The sequence below is a fragment of the Hemicordylus capensis genome, chromosome 3 (genome assembly GCF_027244095.1).
Source record: "Hemicordylus capensis ecotype Gifberg chromosome 3, rHemCap1.1.pri, whole genome shotgun sequence".
Classification (NCBI taxonomy): domain Eukaryota; kingdom Metazoa; phylum Chordata; class Lepidosauria; order Squamata; family Cordylidae; genus Hemicordylus; species Hemicordylus capensis.
In genome coordinates this window covers 249,408,111-249,429,168 of record NC_069659.1, presented here as the reverse complement: position 1 = coordinate 249,429,168, position 21,058 = coordinate 249,408,111, and the positions used below count along the sequence as shown (strand labels likewise).

At 42.3% G+C, this 21,058-nt stretch overlaps 1 protein-coding gene across 6 annotated transcripts in view; it reads left to right on the top strand.

The window, feature by feature from the left end:
- KNDC1 (kinase non-catalytic C-lobe domain containing 1) overlaps window positions 1-21,058 on the top strand; it is a 125,348-nt gene that overhangs the window by 84,991 nt on the left and 19,299 nt on the right. For all 6 annotated transcript variants that reach the window (XR_008320194.1, XM_053312276.1, XM_053312272.1 and 3 more), the window contains 9 exons: window positions 4,311-4,395; window positions 4,574-4,733; window positions 5,276-6,108; window positions 8,156-8,300; window positions 12,952-13,028; window positions 15,885-16,246; window positions 18,266-18,359; window positions 18,780-18,877; window positions 20,343-20,563. Coding sequence is in view for 5 of the 6 variants with exons in the window: in XM_053312276.1 (XP_053168251.1) it covers window positions 4,311-4,395; window positions 4,574-4,733; window positions 5,276-6,108; window positions 8,156-8,300; window positions 12,952-13,028; window positions 15,885-16,246; window positions 18,266-18,359; window positions 18,780-18,877; window positions 20,343-20,563 (2,075 nt within the window). In the remaining variant the exon portion in view is untranslated. The remainder of the gene's footprint in view (window positions 1-4,310; window positions 4,396-4,573; window positions 4,734-5,275; window positions 6,109-8,155; window positions 8,301-12,951; window positions 13,029-15,884; window positions 16,247-18,265; window positions 18,360-18,779; window positions 18,878-20,342; window positions 20,564-21,058) is intronic.

The following is a 21,058-nucleotide window of genomic DNA, read 5'->3' as shown; positions in this document are numbered from 1 at the left end:
CTTTCAGCATCTTCCTATATCTCTGCTGCCCGATATAGGTGTTTCCCATAGTCTGGGAAACAACCGTAGTAGTGATTGATTAAACAGAAAAATAAAAATAAAACTGCAGTTGGAAGTTCTTATGTAACTTATTGTAGCTACTTCCTCCCCCCGCCCCCGAATAAATGAATATTAATAAAGTACTGCACTGCTTCTACAATAGAGGCATTCACAAATATGCTTGACAGGGATAAGTTACCCTGGCATTTTGGTGAGCAGGATGCTCAGCAGCACATAGATGCTCTCCTTGGAGTGCTCATTTGTGCTGTAGTTTGGAAAAGGTGAGAAATTGTCGGAGTCTCTCCTACTGTTCCTTATCTTCTCCATAGCCCAGTGTAAATGAGAGAGTCCCCTGTTTCTCAGCATGTGCCACAGGACTTGGGGAGAGGGGAGGGGGTTTGGGGAAACCATAAATAATGACAGACTGCATAGTTCTTATTTGCATATAATTGTATGAATCAACAGTCTGCAGTTTTCATTTGCACCCCAACTGTTACTTTGGCTGTTAGCACTCTGCATCTAATGATGTACATTTCACACAAGACTTAGCATATGCTATCTTTTTGCAATGAATTATGAAAAAGTGGGAAAGTATTTCCAAAGTTCTTGTCTACCATAATTTACTGGGGAGGACACCATGTGCTCATGGAGTGCCAGCACCAAGCAGTGATTGATCAAGGAGCACATCTGGTGTGTTGCAGGTGCTGTCTAGGGATGTGCCCAAAGTGCGGTTCAAGCACTTTTAGGGAATTCGGACCAGGAACTTCAAGAAAAAGGAGAGCAGGTCCTGCTCTCCTCCACTTCATATCCCGTGAAAGGCTTTGGCGCAAACTGTGGGACCTTTCAATTGACAGAAGGTTGCTATTATTGATTTCCTCCTTGTATGAAGGTGCCTTTCTGAAAGTTCGATGCAATGCACTGGGGTCCCTTTCGAATGCGATACCTACATACAGGGGCGTGAGGCAGGGCTGCATTTCAGCTCCCTTATTATTTAATCTATATATTAACTCGGTGGTCTCCTTTGTATCTATACCTTCCATGCATCCTCCCAAAATAGCAAATAAACATGTATCTATTCTTTTATATGCAGATGATATAGCAATCATGTCCCAAACCCCAATCGGTTTGAGACGTGCTTTAGGTCTCCTCTCAAAATTTTGCTCCCAAGAGTCCATTGAGATAAATTATGGAAAAACTAAAGTCCTAGTCTTTGCAAAACGTCCTAGGCAATATTGTTGGTCCATCAGTGGTCACAGGATTGCACAGGTCAACTCCTTCAAATATCTAGGAGTGATTTTTCAATCATCAGGTTCACGCAATGCCCACCTCAAATCCACATTGTTGACGGCACAGTTAACTACTAACCTTATTACCTCTTTTCATTTCTCGAGGGGGGCTTCTTACATCCCCGCTGCAGTTAAACTATTTGTATCTAAAGCCCACTCTCAAGTGCTGTACGGAGCCCAAATAGGACCTGTCAGCAACTTTACAGCTTTAGAAGCCCTGCAGTCTAAATTTCTGAGATCTATATTGTTAGTCCCCCGATGTGTGCCCAATGTTGCGCTAAGACGAGAGGTGGGTATGATTAGATTGGAAACTTGTTATTGGAGGAATATCATATCATATTCTGGTTAAAATTTGTCTTCTCTTGCGTAGGATTGGCCTCCCTTATTAAGACTGATTGTTTCCGATTTAAGTGGAAGACCCAAATTGTTGACAAATTGGCTCACTATGGTTTCTCTCAGGATGAGATTATAAAATTGGGATATGATCGTGCCAGGATTGAGATTAAACAATGTATCATGGACATGGAACTGCAGGAAGAAGTCGCTTCTCTGCCTAAGAATATTTTTCTGGGGGATCAAACCTTTAACACTAAACCAGCTAGCTATTTAAATCTAATTACCATTCCCAAATTTAGACGTGCTCTGACGCTCGCCCGTCTTAATGCGCTTCCATCTGCTGTTATGGAGGGAAGATTTAAAGGTACCCCTTTTTCTGCTTACTGTCCAGTCCTGATGACAACCTAATCACCAAAATGGCAAGGTACTGTCATATCATTTGCACCATCCGCTCAGGTTTTCAATAATGTTCTGCTTCCCCCCCCCCCCGTGATTCTTGTTTCATGATTGTAATGGAGGGTGCTCTGCTCAATAAGGTTTTCAGTCAGACCTATTTGGAGTTCACCACAACTGCCTTAATTTTAACTTGTCACTATTGTGTTATAATCTGTCCGTTTTATTATGCTGAGTTTCTTTTTTTGTATGTAAGTATGTATGTTTTAACTATGCACTGGTCTATGACCGCAATAAAGGACTGACTGACTGACTCTCCTCCACTCCATGCAGCTTCGTTCTGGTGCAGTGCACATCCCAATAACCACCCACCCACCCACCCGCACCGTGTGGTGCCAGCACACATATGGCATCCACGCATGTGTGGGTGCCATTTGCATGGTCAGCAACACCATGCACCTTCCTGCTGGGGCAGTGCACGTACATCCATGCATGTGCCATGTGCAAGCTGGGGTTATTGGGATGCATGCCACCCCAGCAGGTAACTGCATGGGGCTGCGGAGAGCAGGTAAGTTCCTGGTCTGAATTCTCTAAAAGTGCTTGAACCGCTTTTTGAATCACGATTTGGGCACATCCCTAGACAGCACCTGCAACTCATGGAATGTGCTCCTTAATCAGTCAGTGCATGGTGCTGGCACTCCATGAGCACATGGTGTCCTCCCTAGCATATTATCTAGGCACATCCCTAGTGCTGTCATGATGCTTCCAGGCAGAAACCTGTAGCAGCCTGCACTGGCTGATGACCTTGTTAGTGCATGCCAGTGTAGGCTGCAGGCCCTCTAGGCCTGATGCCACTAGCTATTTTTTCTGTGTATTTATATGGTATGGATGCTGCCTTCCTTCCTTTTTCCTCTACAGTCTTATTTCTGCTAGCCTTGTATGGTACTCAGCTGCTGCATCTATACTCTGAGTACATTTTGGAAGCTGATACTTTGAAGCTATCAGAATCCACTAGGTCAGTGTGGGCTCCATTAATTCACTGTTCAAGCTCCACTAATTGAAAACTCAGGGGCATGATAATGCTATGCTTGGGTCAAATAGTTGAATTTTTAGAGCAGAAAGAAATGTTGGTACACCAGTGAGCCACTCTGCTACCTAAATGACATGCTTAAAAAAAATGGCAGGAATGAGGGGGAAGGAGGCTCCTGGAAAACAAACATCACTCCTCCCTTTTCCTTGTCTGCTCTCACTAGGGCAACAGAATTGAAGTATATTGGAACATGACCATTGCTTAGCCATGTATATAGGATCTTCCCTATATTGAACTAGCCTTTGACCTTTCCAAGGGCCATTTTGTCTGCAAATTATTGACTCAAACAATCAAGTAGGGATGTGCACGAAGCGTTTTGTATGCATCCAGGGCAGTGGAGAGTGGGGCGGGTCTTACCTGCCCCTCCATTGCACTACTGCTGCCCCGGAGTGGTGCTGTTTGTATGAAGCAGCTTAGGAACTGCTGCTTAGGAATACTGAGCACACAAGATGGTATCTGGACATGCTCAGACCATTTCCTGCTGGGAATAGGGAACTTCCTGTTCCTAAGCCAATGCATCCGGCAAACAGAGAGCCCAGCTGCTTCATACAAACAATGCTGCTCTGGGGCAGTGGAGCTGCAACAGAGGGTCAGGTAAGACCTGCCTTTTAAAGTGCCCGCTTGCCCCCAGCTGAAACTCAAAGCATTTCTACACATGGAAATAGAGGTGCCAAAACGCTTTGAGCACATCCCTACAATCAAGACAAGAAATATTTCAGTGACCCACAATTCCTTATGCCTATAGTTTGATTGTTCTCATGCAGTGCATTTGGGAAAACAAATTTCTTTTATGTCTGATGCATTTGTGTTTTTGTGTGTGTGGTGGCGAGGGCGGGACTAAAACCATGCCACACTTTGCAACTAGGGAATGTGTGCAGAAAATCTAGATAATTATTTATCCAACATGTTCCATCAACTACAATGAAACTATACAATAGTGCAAGTAATTATGATTGCCCTAGAAATAGACATGACATTTGGATTAAACACTTCATTCTTTTACTGTTTTTTACTCCCTTGATATATTAAATTGGAATTATAAAGTGTGTTGAGCCCATAGCACAGAGCAAAGAAAAACTTAGCTGGGTAAGTGTTCATCCTGATCACTGTACTTTTTAAAAAGACTGTCTTTCTAATGCTTTTTTAAAAAACTGTTTTGCTATTAGGCTTTCAGAGAAGAAATAGATTGTTTTCAAGATAGCTTGCCTTTTGATTTTCAAAGACAAAGAGATTCAGTGGCTGATAACTTAGGTGAGTACTTCTGCAGAGAGATTGCTATTGTTATTCTTACATCTTAGTTCTGCAAGAATACTATGAGGTAATTTGTCCAATCATGTTAGAAAATGTATCTAATATCAACAGTTCATCATCCTGCTTTTACACTAAATACATACTTTTCTCTTTGTGTTCATCCTGTTTGCTTTTTCAGGATTTTTACCAATTAGCAATGAAAGCAAGCTGATCGCTGTAAGAGGACCAGTCCCCTGCCAGTTGTCTTTAAACAGAGAAAGCACTATGTTGCCAACTGCTTTCACCTCCCCAGCAACTCACTTTAAACCTATTGTTCTGCATCAAAATACACTCAAAACGTAAGTGTGCCTTTGTGACACTAGGACAGCAATATGCTGCATTTGATGTGAGATACCTTAAACTTATTCTGTTCTTATTACGTTTCCTTATTTTTTGACTGGGGCAAAGCCTTTTTAGTTACACTAAAAAGATCTTTTGTTCCTGCAGACTTGCTTATGTGTAGACAATACATACTGCAATTTCCCGTAAGACTAGGGAAGTTAAGGTCAGGAGGTATAATAGCACAGAAAGGGATAGGAATGGAAAGTAGAATAGAGAGATCTGTAGAGCAAAGAGGAGAAAAACCTAAGCAGGAATGAGTACTAGAGTGTATATGTGGATTACTGTAGCTGAGAGGCACAAATAGCTATCAAAAGATCTTGGGATAGAATTTAGAGCACGGGATGGTATCTTCATGTGAAATGATACAACAGCCATTGTTAATGGAAGGGTCACCTTTATGAAACTATTTCATGACAATTAATGAAAACTAAAATACATGTATAGTGTTGTCATATTTGTAATGCTAATTTATTAACACTTTCCCATGCTCAATTTCCAGAGATACTGTTGCATCTACCTCTGAGCAATGTGAAACAACTATGGAGGAAGTATTACCTGTAGACAGCAAAAAGTCAGTTGTTTTAAATGTTGACACTGAAAGCCAGACAGATGAAGACTTTGGTGTGTCATCTGATATTCTCAAGCATGATGAACAAGTTTCAAAAATGTTACTCCAGACCCCTCTACAAGAGCAATATCCAAAGAAAACTGATCCACCCATGGCTCAATTACCTTTACTCTCAAATTCTGCATGTGATGCTCAGGAGAAGTGTACTTCACCTTCCTCTAGCATCTCAAACTGTACTGTATCATCTAGTATGACATTTATAAATAATTTTCTTTTGAAGCAGGACCCAGAGACAAGGGTGTTGACTCTTGTACCGGTGCAGATAGCTATATCAGAGCAAATACCAAATAAACCTCTTCATTCCAAAGCAGCATACAGTTGTTGTCCTAGTTTGCATGTCCTCCTTTCAGATGCTGTAGTAAGCTACAAGGCTAATGAAACCCTACAAAGTAACGTGCAAAATGAATGTGGGGAAATAAAAGTCAATAATTTATCAGCAAACTCAACTAACAAAGAGACTCAAACAGTATCTTCTGAAAGGAATCCATTCCTTAAGTTTTGTGCAGATACAGTCAGTAATACCCCTTTATCAGATCACTTGCAATGTACATCTGTGGACCAAAATCCTTGTTCACTCAGCATAGAAACCTTTCACCAGAATAAGGATATAAATGAAGATTTATTGAAGGAAGTAGTGCATCTTATCCAAGAAGAGTTAGCATTTGGTAGTTATATGGAGAATACAACTGAAGGTCTGACTATAGGTATGTATTCTTATCGTTAACTGACTACAAATATAAAAACACTAGTAGACTAGAGCCATTGTCAGAGATTCTATGCAATGGTTGACAAGTCCAGATCCTTAGAGGTCTCTGTACCTTTTAAAGATGTTTATACAGAATGGAAAGTTCTGCCACTGAGGCTTTCCCCACCACTAAAGTAAAGTTGTGCCATCGAGTCGGTGTCAACTCCTGGAGACCACAGAGCCATGTGGTTTTCTTTGGTAGAATACAAGAGGGCTGTACCATCCATCTCCTGCACCGTATGAGATTATGCCTTTCAGCATCTTCCTATACCGCTGCTGCCTGATATATTATTAATTATTATTATTATTATTATTATTAATAATAATAATTCGATTTCTATACCGCCCTTCCAAAAATGGCTCAGGGCGGTTTACAAAGAGAGATAACAAACAAATAAGATGGCTCCCTGTTCCCAAAGGGCTCACATTCTAAAAAGAAACTTAAGACACACACCAGCAACAGTCACTGGAAGTACTGTGCTGGGGGTGGATAGAGCCAGTTACTCTCCCCCTGCTAAATAAAGAGAATCACCACGGTAAAAGGTGCCTCTTTGCCTAGTTAGCAGGGGATATATGTGTTTCCCATTGTCTGGGAAACAAACTAGCAGGGATTCAAAATAGCAACTTCTTGCTCCTAGGTGGCTGTCCTCATCACTGCAGCTTTACAAATGTCTAAGCTTTATGTGACTTTTACTTATTTTTTAGTTTACATTTGTACCCTGTCCTTTATCCAAAAACTTCAGATGATTTTATCCTCACAAAAATTCCATATGAGTCTGCCTGCACACTGGGGTTATTGGGGGAAGCTCTGCACCAGTTTCAACCCCAATCTGAGGTTAGGCTGAGGAGTATTTGGCAAGGGCTTCGAGATAGCTGCAGCCAGCCAGGCTATGGAATTCTCAGCCCTAGAAAGTCTGCTTGCCTTCTTCTGGTTATTTTCTTTTTCCAGGACTTTCAGTTACGCTGATTTTAAACTGTTGCTGTTCTTCCTCCTGTGGTTTACTACTGCTTTTATTCTTTAGTTGTTTGGTTAGGTTTGTTGGGGGTGAGTGGGTTAGGTGATTATGATTTACTTTGTTTTGTTCTGTGTTATTGCTGTTAACCACTTTGTTGACTTTTGTCAACTGAGAAGTGGTATAGAAATCTTAAAATTCAGAACACAAAACTGTGAGGTAGGTTAGGCGGGGAGATGGTGACTGGCCCAGGGTTATCCAGTGAGCTTCATAGTTGAGTGGATATTTGAACTCAAGTCTCCCCAATAAAATATGTTCAGAAAATGATACAGCCATAGGAGGGAGAGTGTGATGCTTAGCACCAGTGAGGGCATGGGTTCTAGCCAATAGATGACTATACAACCAAAGCACACACAACACTGCAAAGTGCAGTGGACATGCTAGCATGAAAGAACTGTATCTTCTTAGTGACAAGTTGTGTGACTTCTTAGAAAATGTGATATCCTGAAAGTTGAAGTATTTTCCTGGGGAAATAAATAAATAAATAAATAAATATTCAATATTCATTCCTTGAGCCAGATGAGCAATAACTTGTACACTTATTGGGCTGATAGATTGAAAAGGCTAAATTTAAAATTACACTTGGGAGAATTTGGATTTCCTCCCCTGCCCCTGAGCTTTAGAGATGTGTATACACAAGTCATTCTGCTTATCCTACAAACGTATTTTAGATGAGTGAGGCACAATGGTGCCTGACCTGAGCTTATACCATTCAATCTATACCATATTTTGTAAGAAATTACATGGGGATCACATGCTCTGTATAACTGAGCGAAGTTGGCCCAGGGCCTCAACATGGCACCATATCTTGATTGTTTGGGGACCTTTTTTGCACATCTCACTTTAGAACATAAATATCAAAACATGACCTAGGAATCCCCTTGATCCAGATGAACAATAACTTGCTGTACTTGCAAGGCATAATCTGATAACTCACAACAGAGAAAGGGTTTTAGATTGAGTCCTAATTCATATTTTCTCTCTATAAACCAGGTAAATATATTTTCAGTTTAAAGGACCTTAAATATAATACTTTCTGTAATGCAATCTCTGAGAAATTTTGTAACCATTACTGGGAAGAGGAACTGCTAGCAAAACTTTACAATACAGCAAATGGGAAAGCTAGTCCATCTGTAAGGTAAGCTATTCTTCTATTCTTCTGTTTCCTCTTGCTCAAGTTTCATTTAATATTTCTTCTGATTCCAAACAATAGCAATAATTGTTTTATGTTTTATGTTAACTACACTAAGAAGTGAGTTACAAATGCATCACAACTTTCCAGCTTCCCTCCCCCCCCACACACACCCCTCTCGACTACAAGAGCCACTAAAAACAATCCTGCTTCCCAGCACTTTTTGTATTAATTATTATTCATCACATTTATATCCCCACCCAGCTTCATCCAAGAAGCTCACAGTTGCATACATAGAGTTATTCGCAGAGCGATCCACAAGGATCTTGCTGCTTCTCACGACCAGCCCAACCCTGCTTGGGGCAGCCCAGTCAGGGTTAAGCTGGTTGTGAGAACAGATGCAAATGAAGAGACAAAAGTTCCACAGTGCTGTAAACAGGTTTATTTGAGCCCAACATGTGCTTCATTAGCTTTGGCTACTCTAAGATTTTGTTACCTGTTTTTGAAGAAGTGTGTTTATAACAGGATTACATTGGATATTATTTTGCCCCTGAAGAAGACTTTGGCCGACACACTCTGGGCTCAAATAAACCTGTTTACAGCACTGTGGGACTTTTGTCTCTTCATTTGCATCTGTATTTGGTGCTTCTCATTTTTCTTCATCTGTGGTTGTGAGAACAGCCTCTATGTGTCTGTGCTTTTGGTGCCAAATGAGTTTTCTCCACCACATCCATCCATCCTGCCTCTCTACATTCATCTGTTTGGTGGTTCTTTACAGCCAAGCTTTTGAATATGTTTTAACTTCTGCATTCTAATGGGAATTCTGAATGAGACATTAGACTGCAACCTTAGGCAGTTTTACTATTCTGATTCCTTGCTTTTTTATGTTGGCCCTTAATTACCATTCCTGAGTTGGATACTTAAACAGGTGCATTGCTCAATACATAAAATATGCAAGGCCCAGGCCCACATGACCTGGCATAGGCTCCCAGCATCCTCCTCTGTTAATAATTATACATTTTCGTGCTTCTCTAAAAGCATCCAACACACTCTTTCATTTCTGAAGTCATTAATCACTAGAACATTCTTGTTTTATCTGGTTCAGTTTTGACTAGGGGCATTGCTAAGATCCTGTTAAGACCAGGTTCCTTGCCCATAATCCTTGCTTTATTTTCACATTTCCTTCCCCCACTTCTTGTGGAGGCCTTGCCCTCAGATAGAATTTAGCAGGGCGGGGGGGCATACTTAGTGTGCATTAGTAACTCACCCCTCAACCTTCCTTTCTTCCTTGACAGTTTTGCCAGCATGGAATTTTTTTTAAAGCAGAATTAGGGGTGGGTTAGCAGCAATTTAAAAAAAAAAAGTTGGAGGTACTTTTGGAGGTGGGGTTACCCACCTCCTTCTCTCGGATGGTCACTACTTCCCCCTCCATTGATCCTGGTGGCTGGGCTGCTGCTGGGCATGAGACTAAGATAGCCCCCAGTGCAGCCACTTTCCCCTCACTTTGCACGGAAAGGGAAAGGACACCGATTTGAAGAACAAATGGGGAGAAAGTGCTCGTTTCTGTCCCTCCTCTCTTCCATTTCAATCACACACCGTAGGAAGAGGGATGCTCAGCAATGGAGAAAATAATGGTGGGGGAAGTACCTGCTGGGAATTTTTAATTTTAGCTCTGAGCATACTCCTTCACCACCACCTCCTACTTCATCCAAATAAGGTCAGTGGTGGGATGTGTGGGGCGGGGGGCACAGGCAGGCAAGAGGTTCAGGGCACCCAGCCAAATGTTTGGGGTACATGCCTCTTGTGCTCAGAGCTATCAGTGCCGATGCACTTAACCTTGTTATTAAGTCAAAACAAGGAAACAATCACCTGGGAAATCCTTTGTATATAAAATGCATTTAAGAATTAGGCGCAGGAGCTTAAATTGCCTGGTGCATCTGTATGGACATATCACTGACATAAACATGAATGGACCCCGAGCACCTATAAAATGCTCACTCATTCTGACTACAAGCTGCTGTGCAATCAAAATGGAATCTCTTTTGTTCACACTCTGCAGTTCATTCTCTAGAGGCTAGTTAGAGTCAAATATATTAACTGCAAAACTTCATTAAGTACACAATAAAGTTATTCAGCTTCTTATTTAGTTTCAGCATTAAGTGCAAGAAACAGACTCAGAACATATGGCTGGCATTTCATAGCTGTTTATATCACATATACCTCTAGTCTGATTTACGTTCCTCATGACTGACTTGGTAGATAGGAGGCATAATGCAGAAAAAGAAATACCAATGTCTAGTCCCTCTTGCAATATATCTCAGAAAATGGCTATAAGAGAAATTTGTGTGGTGCAGTTTTTAAAAGTAATATATGAACATTTTAATTAAGTAGTACTACAGTAAGTACAACTTAAAGTACAACTAAAAATGTGTAGGATTAACTATGGAAGATAAACCTGGGAAAATCTCTTGGAATTTATATTACAAGCCCCTGCCCATACAAAGAACAGCACAAGGAAACTCATAAGTAGCACATTCAGTTTCTTTTTCTATATTATAGGAGCATTTTTTCAAACTTTCTGTCTTAAGGGAACCCTTCCCACAATCCTCTGTGTGCAATTCATTTATGTGGAATTTTGGTTAGGCCTATTGGGCTTCGTCATCACTGAATGGAGAGGGAACTTGAAACATGCCAAATACGCATGTGGTGTTGTGCATTGCAAGGGAAGATTGGTGGTGGTAGTAAGCAAGATAACCTTGACTACCATTGCTACTCTTTTCATGAAGGAACCCCTGAGAAGCTTCCAAGCAACCCTGGAGTTCACAGTTTGGAAACCACTATCCTAGAACAAATGTCAGAAGCAAATCGTATGGGATCATCAGTCTTTCTGGAGAACTTCCTTATGCCCTAGCTTGCTTGGGGTTTTCCTTTGGTATTAAAGTCTGAATTCTGACTCTGTTCATTCACATTTTGATCTATAGCAGCCATCTCCTTTAGAAGTACTTCTATTTAGGATCAGTGTCAGGGAACCATACAGAGGCAGAGAAATGTCAGTTCACATGGCCATCTCATACAATGGGAGCTGCTGGTTGTCATAGTTTCACTGTGATGGACTAAGGACTGCTGACTGGCATGTGTAAAATTCTGCACCGATAGGATGTTGTTGGGTTTTTGTTTGTTTGGTTTGGTTTTTTGCACAAATGCTGCTTTTGGGATGTGAGGAAATAGTAAAACTTGGTCCATGTTGAATTATTAGCAATCTTGTATCTCAGCCTTAAGGTATCTCATACCTAAAAATATATATTGTAGCTGATAGTACATTTTGAAGTTGGCATATATTGGCTAAAAACTGGTTGTCATGGCATAAGGTGGTCATGTGAATGGGCCTATGTATAAATAGATATTATAGATTTTATGAGCAATAGAATGTTCATGGCTTATAAGGGTAAGTGCTGTTTTTTCACCTCACCTTAACTATACAGGCATTACTGAGCCTATATAATAATGTCAGTGCCCTGATGCTGTTGCTAGGCCATGATTCTGAAGGTGAGTGACAGAAATCCCCAGTGTGCTCTAGTCCATTTGAGTTGTCTTCGCGTCTTTCCTTGGAACCAAGTGAGCCCAGCTCAAGGAAGCAGAGGCAAACCATTGGCTGTGTCTTGGCCATGTGAACATTTTTGAACAGAACCTTGTCTACATCCTTCCCTGCTACAGCAGATAAGAAGGGAGGCATATAAGCAGGAAACAGATGAAAAGCTGACCAGTGTTTTCTCTGATTTTTTTCATCTGTGTGCGGAATGAGTTTTGTTCTGAGTGGCAGCTGATCCATCAGTGATTGCCTTGGAGGTCTCCTTTAGGGGCAAACAAGTGCTGTGTGAATGGACGAAAGTCATAAGAAGGTAAGTTCATTGGCCGACATCCAGAGCAGCCATCTGGGGACACAGCAGAACTATCTCTTTTAGTAGAAAGGCTGCTCCTGACTCAGCCAGAGTCTTGGCAAGCAGCAGAGGGCATGCATTTGGGGGCAGAATTTCCACAGCTCCCCCTGCCTCACCCCACATGTTCCTGAGGGTTGTACAGCTCTCTTGGGGACATATCTTTGGAAGGCAAAGAGCACTTAATAGGCCAGGGAAGAGCAGTGAAAATCTCTTCCACCATGCACGTACTCGGCTGCTTGAGAAGACTGGATAAGTCAGAAGCAGCCTCTTTGACATTCAGGCTGCATCTGAATGTCAGCCACTGTTCTTTCGTTTACTACTACCTCCCACAAATATGGCCAAGAAAATAGGAAGAACAGAAGTTAGATATTGGAAAACCTACCTGTGGAACTTTTTCTAAATAACTCTGTCATACTCTGGAGAGTATGACAGGTGGCTGAGTCAGCCACACACACACCGTATGAATCAGAGCTTGGTGGTGCTCATTCTAATGTTTTCAGCTGGGCCTTTGTTAGCCACTGTATTTGAGTCACTGCATGGGGGAGAGGTATCCCATTCCTCTGATGACTACAAAAGCTTTGAAGCTTTTCCACTTTGACTCATACATGTCGCTACAGATGCTTTAGTTTTTATAACTGAACTTTTTTTGCTTAACACATCTTTCATTTATAAATAAGTAACAAGCTCGTCTCCTCCCCACCCCACCCCCATATTTCCAGCATGAACAAAACAGAATATTGTGACAAGAATTTTCAGAGCCTGAACAGCCTTCTGGATGCCAGTGATGAAACAAAAGGTAAGAAAAAGCCAATGGAAACAAATGGATGCTGATGAGGCTAGTTAGTTATTCAAGCATGTCTAGTCCACTAATAAGGCTGGGTTAAGCGGCCAATTTGGGGCATGGCTAGACAGAGGCAGGTTGCCTGCCAGCCACCTCCACCAATCCACTGCCTCCTAGAACCCCCTCAAACCTATGTGGTGGCACAACAGCTGCTTTAGCTCTTTTCTTCCTCTGCTTCTGCCTCTGGCATCTTTTAAAGCCAGAGGGAAAAGAGCAGAAGGAAGTGTGGAGGAGAGTAGATTGTTGGGCTAGAACAGAGATACTCCGTCAGAAATGCCAGAGGAAGAGCGTGACTGTGCTGGTGTCAACACACTGCTCAGTAAGGTAAGGGGAAGGAATATAGGTAGGAGCGGAAGAAAGGGGGCATGGATGGTCTTGCTGGTGCGGAGGAAGCTCCACTGGGAAGCTGGAGAGAGAGCCACTGTGGAAAGTTTATATTCTCTTTACATAACTTTACATAACAGGGAGGTTTGGGAAGGTTAAGAGCCAGGGTAGGGGAGAAGAGTGGCACTCTTTGCATGCTGCTGGAGAGGTGGGGTTGGAGGCAGAGGAAGTCTTGCTGTGCTGCCTCATGCACCTGAGCAGGGCTGCTTGGGTCATTGGTCCTGAATTCAGGTCAGCAGTTCAACCTCTCAAATGTCCTTACAGGAAGTGAGGGTTGGAGGAGGAGCAGTAGGAGGTACAAGGCAGCAAGAAAGTCAAACTCAAAGGTCCTATGTGGTATGTGGAAAACTGATGCCATCTAGAAGAAGAAACTTTGCTCTAGTGTGCAAAGTCCACCCTGAGATAGGAATCAAACTGAGGCTTTCTTCATATCAGGGTGGCAGTCGTCACACATGTGCCTTCAATTCCTTCCTCTTTTGCACAGAGGTCATTCACGCAATGGAAAACTGTGTTCTACCTGGGTTAGGGTGCTGTTTGTGCTCCCAATTTTTGGTTGTATGGAAGCAAGGTAAGAGGAAAACCTGGGTAGAAGTCATTGTGTGGAAGCAAAGTAGGAGGAAGAGCTACCTGGATTTTCCTCTTACCTTGCTTTCAAACAATCACTTCTACCCAGAGCACACACAGCTCTCACACCCAGGTGGAACAGAGTTTTTGAATGTGTGAATGACCTCATAATGTGCTTTAGAATCTCCACTTCACCTATAAGATGTATTTGAAAAGATGGACAAAATTACCCTTTTTTTTAAAAAAAACCAAAAACCCCTCTGGCTCTGTTTTTCACATTACCTAGGAGCTGTTCTTATGATCACTGAGAAGAGCTCTGTGGTGGTGTGCGGGGAGAGCAGGTTTCATTTACACTCCCCGCAGATGGCCAGCTGCCACCCAGACCAACTGCTCTCCTGGTGGCTCTGGGGTCCGAGTGCCGGGACACACCGTTGTGCACTACCCACCCCCGGAGCACCAGTAATGCACTGCGTGAGTGCATGGTGCATTATTGGGATCCCCCCTGCCCCACGCCGAGTGTGCCAGCTGCAGCTACAAGCAGCCGTAGCTGACACACGATCAAGAAAATAAGGTTAACTCCCTTAACCTCATTTTAGAGGGAGGCTACTTTGGTAGCCACCATGCCACCATGTAGCTGCCGGGATCGGGCCCATCCTGACGGTTCACACACATGTGCAAAACTGGGCTGGACTCCCTTTGCCTGGTTTTGCACACACATGTGAAAAGCCTCCTAGAGTAGTATTTATTTGGGGGGGGGGTGTATATGTGTGTGTGTGTGTGTGTGTATATACACACACATACGTGTGTGTGTGTGTGTGTATAATTTTTTGCTTGAAGCATTTGTATTGTGCTCTTATATTATAAAACTGGTTTTAAGCAAAATAATAAGACAATTTTAAAAGCCTGTGAGGCGAGTCTCACAATCAGTGAGACTCGCTGAAATGAGGTCTGCGAGGAGAGTGGGCTTAGCCTGCTCTCCCTGCAGACGATCACCCACGGAGTCCTGGGTGGCCGGATTGGCTGCCCACACGACTGCTGGCTCCGTCATGGAACCAGCGGGGGCTGCAGGGATCAGGGGCTGCGCGGCCCCCAGAAGTTCCAGGATGCCCACACGAGTGCGCGGGGCATGCTGGAGACACCCCCAATCCCGGGAGGCTGCTTGCTGGCTCCCAGTCGGGGGCGTCTCTTCGTGTGTTGCTGCAGCGCAGAGGTGCACCACGGCAATACATGATCAAAAAAAGGTGGTTAGCGGAGCGCTTGCTCCACTAGCACCCTTTATGGGAAGGGGTATTAAAGTGGAGTACCCACTTTGGAGAAACCAGTCTCACCTGCAAGCCCAGTGGTTCTCACGCTTGGCCATAATCAGGCTAGACTCCCTTAGCCCAATTTTGTCCGATTGTGAGAATCGCCTCTGTGTCATATATGATAGTAGGTGAAAACAAAATAATCGACAACAGCAGCAGCGACACAAGGCCACAATTTTCATCCATTGACCTTTTGGAAGAGGAGTTGTGAAACTTTTCCAACAACTTGCAAGATCAGAGCAACTAATTGGAGGGATAATTCCATAACCTTTGTGAAATTCTGGTAGAGGCCTTGTTCTTCAACAGATGTCATCACCCTCCACAGTATGGGCATGTGGAACAGAGCCTATCTTGCAGAACATCACAATAGCTGTACTCGTAAGGGGAAATGAAGTCTCCAAATATGTGGGCCATGAAAGGCTTTGAAGGTTGCCATCATGTATGAAAATAATTAGGATGAAAGTTCTATGATAACTGGATTGTGAATTATTGCCATTAATAGAGAAACTTGATGTAATCTTGTTAACCTTTCCCCCCTTTAATTTCCCCATAAATGCAGTCTCTACTCCAACTACATTTGCTGACATGGATATAGATGACCTCCCACAAGATAATATTGAAAACAGACCACAGATAGCTGTTGCTGGAACAGAAATGGAGGGAGAATGTTTACAAATGAACAAAAGTCACCTCAGTCCAGAATTCCCAGAAGAAAACCTAGAGCAAGAAGATGTTCCAGGAAAGACAGAGGAAAATATTTACATACAATCTCCCTGCCCATTTGAATTGCATGGATTTTGCCCTGATTGGAAGAGTGCATTCTATGGTTCAGAATGTTTTGGTTTGGAAGTTCACAGTTATGTAAGAAAACTTGGAAAGTGGCAAGCAAATGGAACTCAAAACCCAGATGCTAAAAGAGTGGTAGGTGTCTGGATTTTCAAGGCTGGAAAACACATGTGCATTTTTAATGGTTTTGAGATGTAATATGAAGTAATACAAGGAGCGAGCTTGTTAATTCTTCCAAAACTAAACTAGTGTATCATGCACACACATTTTCAATAAAAGGTATCTATATGGTTGCTTGTAAGACAACTGATATGTTCTTCCAATGCCACCCATCCTTGCAAGATGGACTCCATTGGTGGTTAGAGCCCATGCTATTCCTGGATCCATTTGTAGTGCTGATAGATGCCAGTGTACATTGTGTAATCAACACAGCATCAGGAGCAATGCTGGTACATGGAACTTCTCTGTGAAACTTCAGAGTTCATGCTAAAGCAGTGAATTAAGGAGCATGGAGAATCTACTGTAGTGTTGTGCCCTAAATTATTCTTCCTGAATGTACAGGTTGGAAAGTCTGCTTGCAAAAGAAAGAGACATTTTGAAAATGCTCCCTTTTTATTCAGAGTTGTTTACTAGTCTTCTGCTATCAGTTGGTGTCAAGAGGATTTTGTGTAGCCTTAGAATGAGCCCAGCATTTCAGCTGTCTTGAGTTCACAGAAATCTCACATGCTTTTTATAGAATATTTCTCTGCCTGCAGAGGTCAGGTACTTAATAGAGCCATCATTTGGGGAAATGTCTCAAACTGAAAATCTTTGACTTTTGATTCTGAGTGTGTGCTTACTTACTAAGTCTGCTCTCAAGAACAACTGAATTAGTGCACGTACCACTTAGTAACCTTATCAAAGAAAGTGAACAAGTGTAGCCTTCAGGCATCTTTAGCTTCAGAGAGAGCTTAGCAAGTCAGGCAAGGTAAAATGTCCCTTCCTTTAATGGATCAAAAGCTTATGTTGAGTTAAACATAAGGATTTTTTTTTTCCCCAAGCAAAAGGAAATTTGGGTTATCCTTAACTTAGAATGAGAATCCAGGTAGGGGTGTGTGTGTGTGTGTGTGTGTGTGTGTTATACACAGCTTACAATGATAAAGTGGGTAACCATCATGATGTTACTGTAATCTTTTATTTTAAAACTATTTGCTTCTAGAATTAAATTCTCTGCTTTATTGACTAATATTTCTAGAGACCCTATTCCATGTCCCTATGCCTGCTGAGGTGGAGCAGATAGCCACATGCCTTCTCAGTTATTGCCCCTGGAAGACTGTTCTTTCTGTCCTTGCCATGGTTGATAAAGATTTTCCTATTCTGGAAGGCATTTGGAAATATGACAGCTTAGGTGCCTATAATTGCTACTGCCTATATATTTAATTTGGCTTCTGGCAGTTATTGGTTTTCTGTTGTTTTGCCACTATTTGTGTGTGTATAGTAAGTAATATTTTACTTATTGTTTTTATTTGGATTTGTTCACATACAGACACACACACGGCTGTACTGTAAAAAATATTTTAAATAACTTTAACAGTTTTTCTGTATTACATTGCTGGAGCTTGGTATGGGTCATGCAATAGGCCCTAAGTTTTCCCTAGATATCTTTGTAAGTATTTCGTGTGTTACATGTGCACTGATTTGATCAAGTCTGCATCAATTTGAAATCAAAAACTCTATTCAAAGAGAACTACTGACTTGGCAGCATTCCTGCAAATATAAGAAAGTTAAATGGTATATGCATAATAATAATGAAAAACAATTTGTTGTTTAAGCATTTTAATGGCATTTAACTGAATTTAGAGATGTGACAAAATAAGTTTAACTTATTTGACTTAAACACCTGCTGCATACTGCTAGAGTACTGACTGCTAGAAACAGCCAGTAAAAGTGTTGTGTGGTTTCATTTTTGTATTTAATAAATAGTTTTAAAATCTAATTGAATCTAATACAATATAATATAAAGGCATTCGGATGGTAAGACTAGGCTGCACTAGGCAACCTGATGAATTTCCAGTTGCTGTTGGATGATTCTAGCTTCTGCTTACCAGAACTCTGCAGTAAAAGAATTTCATTATTATAATATTACTTTCACTCCTCCTCTGCCCCTCCTACCAGGAACTTGAACAGCTGATAATGATTGAGACAAAAAATTATAGAAAAAGTTTAAAATTCTACCAGAGGCTCTTGCATAAAGAGAGAAGAAGCAAAGGTATATCTGTAGTTTGTTAACTTAAGAGCCAGGGGTGGTATTGCTGTGCCTGAGGCAAGGCGCCAGATACTGCCTTGGCCAATCCCCTGGTGGAGGCCAACCCCTTTTCAAAACCAATCTTTTAGAAGTGGTATGGGGGTGGGGGTGGCAGGAAGGTTGTCGGCCACCTCGTCTTCCTTGCTTGCTTTTCTTGCAATCTTTGCAAGGAGTGTGAGGAGAGGCACACCTTGCAAAGCTTGCAGGGATCAGGTCAGTCCCAAAGAGCTGCTCTTATGGAGGCAGCAGGGAGCATCCACCACCTGAAGCAACCACCTCGCCTTGCTTATAAAAGGACTGCTCCATTAAGAGCTATGTTGCAGTAACTGTGCATCTCAGTCCATGCAAACAAAATGATTCTCAATGTACTTTTTGACTCTTGAGGTTGTGAAACAAAAGCTACGTTGCCCAGACTGAGAGGACAGCTAGAAGAAATGAAATCAAAGGTACAGTTTCTTGAACTGGTGAAGAAGTATCTACAGGTAATACTTTAATTTCTTATTTGGAAATGTATGACTGCCGTTTCTACATCAGTGCGGGTGGAAGAAGAGGCATGCATGATGGTTCTGTGTTGGAGGAATGCAGGGAACCAGATTCCGCTTCATCACCTCTACCCCCATAGTTCTTCACCCCCTCTCCCCACCCTCCCATTCAGTGCCCCAGACAGAACAATATTTTGCTCCATAGAACTCAGTGGGAGCCACTGAGAATCAAATGTGCTCCTGTCTTCATAATCCCATCCTGGGTTTTGTTTTTTGGTCATGATGTAGTGCGATGGAATAACAGAAACTGACTTTTTATATTCAGCTGAAGAGAAGCGGTGGGGTGGGGGACACCTTTGGCTTACCGGGATAGTTATGGGTATGGCAGCTCCAACCGAGCACCAAGAGGAGGGGAGATCTGATGGCCCATGATGTTTATGCCATGGGACGTAAGACCTGATGTCCCATCTGAGATATTGTACTGGCCTACAAAATTATAATCATGGAAACTTGGTTAATATATACTGTAACAAAGTTCCTGTCATTGTGACAAATGGGATGTGTGCAGAGTGAGGGTGTGCATATAGCAGTGACCCTGATGACTTGCAATACAACTTGATGTGCTCTCCCTACAGAGACTCACTGCACATCCTTTCAGGATTCCTTTCAGTGAGGGAAGGACACCCAGTTTCAGAAGTCAATTTTGCCTTCCTCAGAATGTTGTGTTTCCCTTTACTAAAGGGAACTAAAAGGCAGCCATTCACTTCATGGGGGTGGGAATTAAGAGTGTGCTCAAAGGCACCATTGGGATGTGGGTTAAACTAGATCCCTACCTTGGTAATCCCACCCATTTAGAACTAAGTCTATTACTAACTATTAGCCTAATCCTGAATTCTGTTTCAACCTCACAAGCATGGGCTCTCCAGAAGCATCTGGCCAGACACTAGCCGACATGCTGTACAATGGATCACTCACATATCCAAACTGCTGGGGCTGCTGCACACGCGAAAGGCAGCTCTGAGGGTGTTGTGGGGACAGGTGGTTCCAGAACAACTTGAAAAAGCACACAGGCCTACATGCTGTTTTAAGTTGTTGCAAAACTGCCTGCCTCTGCAACATCTCTGGAGCTGTCTTTTTATGTTCACAGCAACTCCACCAGATCAGAAGTGCCCACATTCCATTGCACAGCATTTCAGCCATTGTCTTCAGTGGCTCTGGTACACAGGCAAGAACTCTTGTGTGTACACACCGTTTGACTTCAGCTGAGGCTGCCTCATTTATCTTGTTGTCAAAATGTGTGTGTGTGCGTACGTGTGCATGTGTGAGCACGCAATGAAGATAGCTGCATGCAGCTTGTGTTTTGTGGCCTGTGGAATCTTGGTGTCCTAGATGTTTTTCTCTCACCTTCGTTGGAAGTGGCTTGTCCCCTGCACCACATTGAATGCCTTGTCTCCTTTTGCTGCAGATTATGTACATAGAGAAATGGGGAGTTGAACCATGTGATCTTCCTACGGTTGTTAACATGGGAAGAAGTGAAACCTTGGACATTAGCTCCTTGGACAGCATGCTCCTTTTCTATAATATAAATAAAGCCCAATATAAAGCCCAATATAATGATAACCAGAATCAGCCAAGGAATCTACAAACTGGAACACCACTTGGGCTAATGACATATCTCTACTCCAGGTACAGCCTCTTCTACAATTCCTTTTTCTACAGTGACTGTCATGTGGAAATAAAGAAGCGTAATGTGCTGCTTGGAGAAACCTGGACTTGTGGTGGCTACTGCTGCTACCATTATTAATTTTTACATTTCAATACTTCTCTTCCTTCAAGGACATATATAGGGTGGCATACATAGTCTCTTCCTCAACCCTGTTTTGTGAGATTTGAAGTTAGGCAGAGAGGATAGTGATTGGCTATGGTCACCTGGTGAGCAGGTGGCAGAGTGGGATCTAAACTCAGGTATCCCCAGTCTAAATCAAACATTCTATGCCACACTGAATGCCAGTGCAACATAAATGTTTTCAGGCTTATGCATGAAGGGAAGTTTTCTACAGTAAGTAGGAGAATTTTTTTCTTTCATATGTTGGCATGATTTGTCTCTTTCCCTCGTTTTACCAACTATAGAAGAAGATGAAACCCCAGTCTAAAAAGGGAGAGCTTATTTTAATGAAATAC